The 12,640-nt window shown below is 50.2% G+C and overlaps 1 protein-coding gene across 1 annotated transcript in view; it reads left to right on the top strand.

Annotated features, from left to right (window-relative positions):
* Positions 1 to 12,640, top strand: part of myo3b (myosin IIIB) — a 154,060-nt gene that overhangs the window by 128,860 nt on the left and 12,560 nt on the right. Inside the window, exon 34 of the mRNA XM_026219068.1 lies at positions 12,482 to 12,582. Coding sequence (XP_026074853.1) covers positions 12,482 to 12,582 — 101 coding nt within the window. The remainder of the gene's footprint in view (positions 1 to 12,481; positions 12,583 to 12,640) is intronic.

Consider the following 12,640-nt stretch of genomic DNA (forward strand, 5'->3'; position numbering starts at 1 on the left):
CACCGCCAGAGTCCCCCAGGGCGGAGTAGAAGACCACCACGGCCTTGTGGTCACCGCCTCGGGAACTGTATCGAGCACCGCCTCTGGAACAGCATCGGGCACCGCCTCGGGAACTGCATCGGGCACCGCCTCGGGAACAGCCTCGGGCACCGCCTCGGGAACAGCATCGAGCACCGCCTCGGGAACTGCATCAGGCACCGCCTCGGGAACAGCATCGGGCACCGCCTCGGGAACTGCATCGGGCACCGCCTCGGGAACTGCATCGGGCACCGCCTCGGGAACAACATCGAGCACCGCCTCGGGAACAACATCGAGCACCGCCTCGGGAACAGCATCGGGCACCGCCTCGGGAACTGCATCGGGCACCGCCTCGGGAACTGCATCGGGCACCGCCTCGGGAACTGCATCGGGAACTGCATCGGGCACCGCCTCGGGAACAACATCGAGCACCGCCTCGGGAACAGCATCGAGCACCGCCTCGGGAACAGCATCGGGCACCGCCTCGGGAACTGCATCGGGCACCGCCTCGGGAACTGCATCGGGCACCGTCTCGGGAACAACATCGAGCACCGCCTCGGGAACAACATCGAGCACCGCCTCGGGAACAGCATCGGGCACCGCCTCGGGAACTGCATCGGGCACCGCCTCGGGAACTGCATCGGGAACTGCATCGGGCACCGCCTCGGGAACAACATCGAGCACCGCCTCGGGAACAGCATCGAGCACCGCCTCGGGAACAGCATCGGGCACCGCCTCGGGAACTGCATCGGGCACCGCCTCGGGAACTGCATCGGGCACCGCCTCGGGAACAACATCGAGCACCGCCTCGGGAACAACATCGAGCACCGCCTCGGGAACTGCATCGGGCACCGCCTCGGGAACAGCATCGGGCACCGCCTCGGGAACTGCATCGGGCACCGCCTCGGGAACAGCATCGGGCACCGCCTCGGGAACTGCATCGGCCACCGCCTCGGGAACAGCATCGGGCACCGCCTCGGGAACAGCATCGGGCACCGCCTCGGGAACTGCATCGGGCACCGCCTCGGGAACTGCATCGGGCACCGCCTCGGGAACTGCATCGGGCACCGCCTCGGGACCAGCATCGGGCACCGCCTCGGGAACAGCATCGGGCACCGCCTCGGGAACAGCATCGGGCACCGCCTCGGGAACAGCATCGGGCTCCGCCTCGGGAACAGCATCGGGAACTGCATCGGGCACCGCCTCGGGAACTGCATCGAGCACCGCCTCGGGAACAGCATCGGGCACCGCCTCGGGAACAGCCTCGGGCACCGCCTCGGGCATCGCCTCGGGAACCGCATCGGGCACCGCCTCGGGAACAACATCGAGCACCGCCTCGGGAACAGCATCGAGCACCGCCTCGGGAACAGCATCGAGCACCGCCTCGGGAACTGCATCGGGCACCGCCTCGGGAACAGCATCGGGCACCGCCTCGGGAACTGCATCGGGCACCGCCTCGGGAACTGCATCGGGCACCGCCTCGGGAACTGCATCGGGCACCGCCTCGGGAACTGCATCGGGCACCGCCTCGGGAACAGCATCGGGCACCGCCTCGGGAACTGTATCGGGCACCGCCTCGGGAACAGCATCGGGCACCGCCTCGGGAACTGCATCGGGCACCGCCTCGGGAACTGCATCGGGCACCGCCTCGGGAACAGCCTCGGGCACCGCCTCGGGAACAGCATCGGGCACCGCCTCGGGAACTGCATCGGGCACCGCCTCGGGAACAGCATCGGGCACCGCCTCGGGAACAGCATCGGGCACCGCCTCGGGAACTGCATCGGGCACCGCCTCGGGAACAGCATCGGGCACCGCCTCGGGAACAGCATCGGGCACCGCCTCGGGAACAGCATCGGGCACCGCCTCGGGAACAGCATCGGGCACCGCCTCGGGAACTGCATCGGGCACCGCCTCGGGAACTGCCTCGGGCACCGCCTCGGGAACTGCCTCGGGCACCGCCTCGGAAACTGCATCGGGCACCGCCTCGGGAACAGCATCGGCCACCGCCTCGGGAACTGCATCGGGCACCGCCTCGGGAACTGCATCAGGCACCGCCTCGGGAACAGCCTCGGCCTCCGGAGCAGCAGCGGGCACCGCATCGGGAACGACCTCGGCCACCGCCCCGGCCTCCGGAACAGCAACGGGAACCGCATCGGGAACGGCTTCGACCACCGCCTCGGCCTCCGGAACAGCAGCGGGCACCGCCTCGGCCTCCAGAACAGCAACGGGAACCGCATCGGGAACGGCCTCGGCCACCGCCTCGGCCTCCGGAACAGCAGCGGGCACCGCATCGGGAACAGCCTCGGCCACCGCCTCCGGAACAGCAGCGGGCACCGCATCGGGAATGGCCTCATGGACGGCAGCCCCCCGCTCGGGAACGTTCTCCGGGTCCTGAGGAACAGTAGCTGCCTGTCTCCTCCTCCGCCCTCTACGATGGAGAGTCGGTGGCGTTGAGTCGGCCATCTTGTGCTGTGGTGCTGGGCTGGCGGCCATCTTGAGCTATGGCGCTAGGCTGGCGGCCATCTTGGGCTGTGGGGCTGGGCTGGTGGCCATCTTGGGTTGTGGGGCTGAGCTGGCAGCCTTGTCTGGAAACTCTGGTGTGGTTGTTGCATCCCACTGAGCACGATGGTGCAGGTAATTGGTAAACCCCCAAAAGTCCAGGATCTCTAACCCCTTCATCTCCCATTGAGGTAAAGGATCATCCAGGCAATTATTAAACCAATCCTTTAGTGCTGCATCATTGTAACCTAACCCGACTGCCAAAGTCCAAAACAATTGCGCCAGGCCACCCACCTCCCTTCCCTCTTGATGAAGGGTGGTTAAGTTCCGGAATCTCCCCCTCCGTTCCTCCATGGTGGCTGGGGAAACGATTCGAAATCTCACACCGCTGGATCTAGGCATGATGGAGTCCTTCTGTCACGGTTGGGTTTGGGAAAACACAAAGAGAGGGTAGATCCAAATGCAGGTAAGGGTTTTATTTAAACAGAGGGGTAACTACAAAAATAAACAGTCATGAGAGACAAACGTAACCAAAAGAGGGAACCGGATGAAACGGGGAACTCGGAAGAATGAGAAGGTAGAGGAAGTCTCGGGGGAACGAAAGCATGAGACACATAGGGTAAGGACTCCATGATGACAACAGAGAAAGACAGCTCTATATAGGGAAACTAATGACAGAGTATTGTCAACACCTGTGCGATTCTAATTGGAGTGCAATTACTGTGAAGACACAACCAGACTAGCGGAATTAAAGTGCCTATGGTGAAGTGCCTAAGGGGAAGTGAGCTCACTAGGGAACACCCAGGAAAACAAAGACTGGCAGCGTGACAAAACTATCCTAAACTGAAACATGGATTTGATAAATTGGTCTCTCAACACAATTGACACCATCTTCTCGACGAGAAGCTTGGGTTCGGGGGAACCTGACTGCCCTGCCGGAACGTTTGCAGATGGCTACACGATGGACGCGTGGGCGAATTGGCGGGTCGTGTGTCTGGCGGCTCTTTCTGTGGAGGACATTGAAGACATCTACCTATTCGGAACCATGATAACAGGTCTTCTGCTGATTGGATTAGGCTTTGCCCTGGGTTATCGGAAAATTAAGAAGACGGGAACAGCTGTTCAAAGCCTCATAAGGCTGCCCGTCATGATTGAAGCAGTGGGCAGAACGGTCAGCATTGAGACTGAGACTATTTACCGCAATATGGATAACATCACGGTGAATCTCACGGCTTTGGAAGGGAAATTGGAGGATTTGGAGACCAAAAGGGACAATCATAGTGACCGTTAAATTGGAATGTGGCTACTAGACCAAAACAACTGGTATCTTATCTTCTTTCGGCTCCACTACCAGCTTGGCCTTGGCTTGGCCTTGGCTGGAAAACAAATTTCTCCTTGGAAAGCACGGCAGCGAGAGACTCTGCGTTCCTCACCCGTTTCCCCCCACACCTGTTGATTGTTGACTCTGTCTAGGACCTGACCAAGGCTGTCTCCATGGCAACTTGCTGTGACGCGGTATAATCTGCAGACTGAGGCATCTAGAGAGAATCGCAATTCTCCAGGCCTACAAATACACAAACTCTTACACATATACAGATATGCACTCACCCCACACCCCCATCCCTCGCCTTCGCCGCTTTGTTCCGCCAGTCTGGCAAGCGGGCCTGTGACCAGCGCTATAATGGCTGTTGGACCGGATGCTGATTGCCTGGACTGGATCACCTCGACCCCCCAAATTTCCATCCCCAGTTGCTAGTCGTGTGTTTATGGTGTATTGATATGTGCATTTGTGCTGTGGTGTTTTTACTGTTCTCAAACGGTGCTCCCATAGGAGCACAGTCTGGGTGCTGGGTTTTTTTCTCCTCTCTTTCCTAATGTTTTGCTGTTATCTCTTCCCCTGTCCACTGTATTTCGTTGCCTTGTGCCCACATGTGCAATGACAATAAAGTTGAATCTGAATCTGAATCTGAATCAAAGACGGCTGGCCCAGAATCTGTGTCTGTGCTGTGCAGCTTCGGGGCATACCATAGCTGGATGCCCCGTTCATCCTCCTCGTCCCATGGTAAGTGCCATCCTTCCCTCACAATATCAAATGAAACCACTCACCACTGTTGTGACACTTACTGCGGCTGATGTATCTCTTCCAGTTTCTGCCCTCCTCAATTCTGGGTCAGCCGGCAACTACATCTCCGGCACCCTCTGCCGTCAGCTCATGCTCCCTACCACGGCCACGCAATCACCGGCAGGCCGCTAAGCAAGAAATATGTACGCCACTGCTTGGGCCCTATCTCTCTTCAAACTGGATTCCTTCACCACGAGGACATCCATCTGCTGGTTCTGGAGGATTCCACCGCTGACGTCATCTTAGGGCGCCCATGGTTGGAGCAGCACAACCCGGTGATCTCCTGGAAGACCGGAGAAATCCTGAAGTGGGGCGAAGCCTGCTTTCAATCATGTATCTCCGGCTGTCCTGTTCCAGCGGAACATCCCCCCGAACCACTACCAGTCTACTCCACATCCGTTGAAAGCCCTGTCGAGAACCAGTCCATCTCCATACCCAAATGCTACGCCCCCTTCAGCGTTGTCTTCTGCTCTAAGCGGGCCTCCAAGCTGCCTCCACACCGGCCGTGGGACTGTGCTATAGATCTGCTGCCTGGTGAACCAGTGCCAAGGGCATGGATTTATCCCTTATCCGTCCTGGAGGAGAAGGCCATGGAGGATTACATCAGGGAGGCGCTGGCTCAAGGATACATCCGCCCATCTACCTCCCCTGCTGCTTCCAGCTTCTTCTTCGTGGCCAAGAAGGATGGAGGGTTACGGACTTGTATCGATTACAGAGCTCTCAATAAGATAAATCAGAAGTTTCGTTATCCTCTTCCCCTCGCCCAGCGACCCTGGAACATCTCCGTGGTGCCTCTGTGTTTACCAAGTTGAACCTCCGCAGCGCGTATAACCTCATCCGGATACGTGAGGGGGACGAGTGGAAGACCGCCTTCATCACCCCTACTGGCCACTATGAATATTGCGTGATTCCGTATGGACTTGTAAACGCCCCCTCCGTATTCCAGGATTTCATACATGAGGTGCTCCGGGATTTCCTTCATCAGTTCGTCCTAGTCTACATCGATGACATCCTGATATACTCCCAGAGCCAGGCAGAACATCAACGCCACGTTGCGGAGGTCCTGCAACGCCTGAAGGACTACCATCTCTACCTAAAAGCAGAGAAGTGTACATTCCATCAACCCTCAGTGCAGTTCCTTGGATATACCATCGACCGCAGTGGCATCCGGATGGACGAGGGGAAAGTAAGCGCCGTCAGGGACTGGCCCATTCCTACCACCATAAAGGAACTACAGCGATTCCTTGGCTTCGCCAACTTCTATAGATGATTCATTCAGAATTTTAGTACTATCACCAGTCTCCTTACCAACCTTCTTCGCCAGAAGCCCAAGTCCCTTTCATGGACTCCTGCCACCACCTAAGCCTTCCAAACCTTGAAGCGGGCCTTCACGACCGCCCCACTCCTTGTGAATCCAGACCCGGACTTACCATTCGTTGTGGAAGTGGACGCATCTACCACCGGAGTGGGAGCGGTCCTATCCCAGCAGCAGGGGACACCCAGCCGCCTCCATCCATGCGCCGCCTTCTCCAGGAAACTCAACTCGGCGGAGGTAAATTACGACATTGGCAATAGGGAGCTACTTGCCATCAAGCTTGCCCTGGGGGAGTGGAGACACTGGCTGGAGGGAGCCAAACACCCTTTTCAAGTACTCACAGACCACAAGAATCTGGAATACCTTATAGAGCAGCCAAGAGACTCAATCCCAGACAAGCCCACTGGGCGCTATTCTTCACCCGCTTCCAGTTTACCATCACCTACCGCCCTGGGGCGAAAAAAAAAACAGGCCGATGCTCTGTCCAGATGTTATGCACCTGAAGAAAAGTCGGAGAACCCCGAACCCATCCTTCCGGACAAGGTCATAGTCGCCCCCATCACCTGGTCTGCAGAAACTCTCCCTCCAGCAGAGGGCCCCAACAACACTCCGCCGGGTTGCCCACCAGGTCTCCAATACATCCCTAGGACACAGCGCACTCCTCTCATCCACTCCACCCATACATCACCTGGCACTGGTCACCCGGGGGTCAATGGAACCCTCTCGTTGCTATGGGAACGCTTCTGGTGGCCCAACATGGCCTCGGATGTCAGAAGATACGTGAGTGGATATACCAGCTGCGCCATGTCAAAAAGTCCTTGCCATGTACCATCTGGCAAACTTCATCCTCTGCTCGTTCCCAACCGCCCGTGGTCACACCTAGGGGTGGATTTCATAACTGGAACCAATTCCTGGAGTGGGCCGAGTACGCACAGAACTCCCTCTGTCAACCCACCACCGGACTCACACCCTTCCAGTGCATACTCGGCTACCAACCACTTCTATTCCCCTGGTCTGGAGAGCCCTCAGATGTTCCCGCGGTCGACTATTGGTTCCGGGAGAGCGAGAGGGTCTGGGACGCTGCCCATCACCAACTGCAATGGGTGCTCCGTAGACGCAGGACGACAGCTGACCTACGCCGTTCCGAGGCCCCCCAGTACCAACCCGGTCAGAATGTCTGGCTGTCTACACGGTCTGTCACGACATCTTGGACCCCGCCTTGCTGGATACCTTCAACTCCATACACCCCAACCGACCTGCTCCCAGAGGAAGAGGATGCCCACCACGTCGTCGGGGTCCCCGGCCCTCAGGAGCGGGCCCTGGGGAGGGGGGTACTGTTACAAACATGCCAGGTTCCACCTCCACACAATCACGGCGCACACCCTCACCTGAATTCTAACCATCACCACCTGATCCTCATCACCTGCCAGCCATCACAGCACTATAAAAGCCACACACACGCACCCAGTCATTGTCCGGTCACGTTCGCGACAAGATCATTCATCTGCGCAAACTATAAGGACTAACTCCTCTTTATCTTCTCTCCAAGGATATACTCTAAGGATTACTTCGCCTTCATCTTCTCTCCAAGGATTATTCCCGAAGACTCCTCCAAACCCCAATGGTGCGTGTGTGTGTGTTCACCTCCTTCCCGGCAGGGATCCCAACTCCCATCCACTCCTCACCACCTTCTCCTCTGCTTGTGTCTTAAAATAAACATCTACTTCATCTGTTACTCCTCTGTCTCCGAGTGATCCGTAACATGCAGTGCTCGCCATCTCCTCATTAGACATGCCTTTAAGAAATGCATCTATACGGTTTATGATTATAATAAAATAGTTTTTGTTTTCAATTTGTTTTATTTCATTAAGTACTATTTTAAAGTTTTCTATAGATATACAGGTGCTGGTCATATATTTAGAATATCAACAAAAAGTTGATTTCAGTAATTCCATTCAAAAAGTGAAACTTGTATATAATTGTATATTATATTAATTCATTACAAACAGACTGATATATTTCAAATGTTTAATTCTTTTAATTTTGATGATTATAACTAGGGGTGCTCCGATCACGATCGGCCGATCGTTAATGCGCATCTTGTCAGTAAAGCCGGTTATCTCCATCAGGTGCGTGATTTCACATAGAGAAGCTGTTACCACACAGAGTCGTTGTTAACTGAGAAGATGCGCCAATAAACGCTGAAAATGAAGTGGATTTGCGCATCTTCTCTATTAACAATGGCTCTGTGTAGTAACAGCTGCTCTGTGTGAAATCACGCACCTGATGTAATTAACCGCTGATTAGATAACCGGCTTTACTGACGAGATGCGCATAACGATCGGCCGATCGTGATAGGAGCACCCCTAATTATAACCAACAACTAAGGAAAATCCCAAAATGCAGTATCTCAGAAAATCAGAATATAACTTAAGACCAATACAAAGAAAAGATTTTAGAAATCTTGGCCAACTGAAAAGTATGAACATGAAAAGTATGAGCATGTACAGCACTCAATACTTAGTTGGGCTCCTTTTGCCTGAATTACTTCCGAAATGCGGCGTTGCATGGAGTCGATCAGTCTGTGGCACTTCTCAGGTGTTATGAGAGCCCAGGTTGCTCTGATAGTGACCTTCAGCTCTTCTGCATTGTTGGTTCTAGCATATCGCATCTTACTTTTCACAATACCCCATAGATTTTCTATAGTGTTAATTTCAGGCGAGTTTGCTGGCCAATTAAGAACAGGGATACGATGGTCCTTAAACCAGCTACTGGTAGCTTTGGCACTGTGTGCAGGTGCCAAGTCCTGTTGGTCATAAAGTTGGTCAGCAGCAGGAAGCATGAAGTGCTCTAAAACTTCCTGGTATACGGCTGCTTTAACCTTGGACCTCCGAAAACACAGTGGACCAACAACAGCAGATGACATGGCACCCCAAACCATCACTGACTAGGGCTGTCACTTTTGTGAAAAAATCATTTTCGATTTTTAAGACATAAGTGTTCATTGAATCGATTGCAAAATCGATTTTCCATGTCGAAAAAAAAGAAGACATTTCCTTTTTCAACGCCAAATAACAGATGAACGTAAAGAGAGTGCTGGAAACGCACAAGTCAGCAATGTTTCTTATTTATTGGGATGAAGTTTCATGCAGAACAACAAACAGCAACAGGAGTGCATCATTCTCTAAAAAATATATATGTGTATATATATTACTGACAATTTTCCACCACAAAAGCTGGTCGCTGTCAGCTGGCAATGGTGGCTCCTTTTCATAACTCAGAATCTCCTGTAACTAGATGCAAGACCTCCAAACGCGCGTAAACGCATCTTTACATTGACTTAATAACATTGAAATCATTTGCGCCAGACGCTCTATTCTCGTTTGGTGTGAATGCAGCATAAGAGGTCGCTTTCGACATCACTGGGCGCGTAAAATTTCTGGTATTTTCTGTCTAGCTTTCGCAATGCCTACTGCACTTTCTGAATTCTTTATTTTCTTTTTCTGCTTGTTTGTGAGTTTTGTTACATCTATATTTTTTAATTGTTTAATTCTTTTTAAATTAATAGTTGGTTAAAATCTATTACCTATTTTCATTTTTGAAACTTTTTTTGGTTGGTCCGATCGATTGTGCAATCGATTTTCGAACTTAAAGTGACAGCCCTATCACTGACTGTGGAAACTTTACACTGGACCTCAAGCAACGTGGATTGTGTGTCTCTCCTCTCTTCCTCCGGACTCTGGGACCCTGATATCCAAAGGAAATGCAAAATTTACTTTCATCAGAGAACATAACTTTGGACCACTCAGCAGCAGTCCAGTCCTTTTTGTCTTTAGATGCTTCTGACGCTGTCTGTTGTTCAAGAGTGGCTTGACACAAGGAATGCGACAGCTGAAACCCATGTCTTGCATACGTCTGTGTGTAGCGTTTCTTGAAGCACTGACTCTAGCTGCAGTCCACTCTTTGGAATCTCCCCCAAATTTTTGAATGGGTTTTGTTTCATAATCCTCTCCAGGGTGCGGTTATCCCAATTGCTTGTACACTTTTTTCTACCACATATTTTCCTTCCCTTCGTCTCTCTATTAATATGCTTGGACACAGAGCTCTGTGAACAGCCAGCCTCTTTTGCAATGACCTTTTGTGTCTTTCACTCCTTGTGCAAGGTGTCAGCAGTCTTCCCCAAAGTAGACCCTTTACAGTTGCGAATGATGAATTGCTCTTACCTTATGACCAACAATGATGGTGTGTCCACAGAAAACATGCAAGTGACCATGCTGGCATCTCCATGTCCTGAAGCGTCTGCACAAACTGTTGTATATAGTGCACATTTATCTAGGTTAAATGTTTAATAATTGTTATATGCTTGAACTGTTTTAGTATATCTGTGCACTTTATTTTAGGCAAGTTGTGATGATTTGAGAAGGTTAAATTGATATTTAACGAACAAAAAATGCTCCAAACATTTTTCTAAATTAACTTAATAAAAAAAAAAAATAAACAAAATATGATCACTTTGCCATTACATACAAAACTGAATATTTTTTGATAGCTGAAACAGGCTATAAGCTGTTTTGGGAGAAGTGTGGGTTTGGGCCGTTAATTCTGATAAGCTGTCGGGCTCGGGCCTGAGCGTCTCAAACCAGGGCCAGGCTTGGGCCTAAATTTGAGGCCCGTGCAGGGTTCTAATGCACACCCCCTCGGCTGAGACGATGTATCCCAAAAAAGGAGCAGATTGTGCATGAAAAATGCATTTCTCCGCCTTGATAAAAAGCCCATTCTCTAACAACCCCTGAAGCACTCGCCTGATGTGTCGAGCATGTTCCTGGAAAGAAAGTGAAAATATCAGTATGTCATCCAGGTAGACATAAATTAATTGATCTACCATATATCTCAACACATCATTAGCGAGTCCTTGGAAATACCGCAGGGGCATTACAAAGGCCAAAGGGAAGAAAAAAATATTCAAAGTGTCCCCTGGGGTTATTAAAAGTGGTTTTCTATTCATGGAATGATGTGAACGAAATGATAAGCATTACAGAGATCCAGTTTTGTGAAAAATGATGCCCCCTACGGTAGATAGGATAAGTATTCTTCTGCATAATGTCGTTCAACCTGCAATAGTCAAAACATTAAAATCAATAGTCAAACTGCAAAAATGCAATAGTCAAAACACAATAATCATTTTATGTAAGTGTTGAGTGTGTTTACGCTCACTCAAGGCCGGTGTGTGTGACACTGTTTCATTGAGAAAGCGAAAACAACTGTATTTGGCCTTCCAAAAAAGGACACGACTAGAAATCATGTTTATATCACGTTTAGAATGGGTTTTGTTTATGTCTCGTTGCTCCAGCTGGACAGGGCATCACAATATGTTAGGGGTGTAACATTTCTGCTGTCATACGCTTGAGGTATTTGGCCAATCAAAACGCACTTGATAGCTGGCCAATTAGAGCACACCTTACTTTTCAGACTAACAAGCCTTTAAAAAATCAACGCTTTTCAGAAGACAATAGAGAAACAATAATGTACAGTATGTGGAAAATAATGTGTCTTTTGAACCTTAAACCGCATTTCACATTTCTTTAAACCAAATACACCAAATAATGTTCTTTTTAGCAGCATCATATGACCCCTTTAACATATCTCAATATAAAACAGCTATTTTAAATTGAAATTGTCATAATATTTATGTTTTACTATTTTTTCTATCAAATGAATGCAGACTTGCTGAGCGTAAGAAACATCTTTCAAAGTTTGTAAATGTATAGATAGTGTTTTGAACAAAAAAATTGTTCAAATTGATTTTGTCTTGTTTTTGATATTTTGTATGTGTAATTAAATATTGTGAAATATTAATTAGGTACGTGTACTTACTTTAAGACTATTGGTAGGTTTATGATTAGGATTAATTGCTTGTAATTACTTGTAATAACTGTTACTAGTAAGTAATTACATGTGTAACTTACCTTAAAGTGGTTTAATATGAACAGGACATTAATCACACCTCAAATGATTTGGCTTGTTATGGAGTGGTGTACAATTACTGATTTTTGGGTAGCATTTTATTTTACAGTCCTGTTCTGTGTGGACATACTATGTACTTATTATTGCAATTACAATAGCTGGGTAATAACTATGTACTAACCCTTAAACCTAACCTTAACCTATTTAGTTGCCTTATATTACTCAGTACTTTCTTAGCTAAATACACATTCTGCAAAAAAAGGATGAAAAATACTGAAGAAGCCATGTCTATTGACCAAAATGAAAACACACGAATTACAAATTACACTCAGAACACATTTATGCCACTGCATAGCAACTTTTGTAAGGGCAAGCACAACTCACATTTTCTTCACGAAATGTGCAAATCTTGCAGTGCACTAATGTTTAGTGTGATGTATTTATGTTGCAGCTGTCAGCTTTATTTGTCCCGCTCTGCTTGTACAATTCCTGCAGGGGAACACAATGGGAGACATGTCACTGATGCATGTGTGTGTGTGTGTGTGTGTGTGTGTGTCCCGCAGGTCCAATGGTGAAGCTACATCACCGTTCCCCTCGGCGAAGAGGACAGCAGCCCAAGCTCCTAAACAGCCCGGAAGACAGTCTTTATTACAACCATCTCAATGTGAGTTCAAAGCCTTTCATGGAAGCCTTTGTCTAACTTTGTTTCCAGATGATAATAC

The sequence above is a fragment of the Carassius auratus genome, chromosome 34 (genome assembly GCF_003368295.1).
Source record: "Carassius auratus strain Wakin chromosome 34, ASM336829v1, whole genome shotgun sequence".
Taxonomy (NCBI): Eukaryota; Metazoa; Chordata; class Actinopteri; order Cypriniformes; family Cyprinidae; genus Carassius; species Carassius auratus.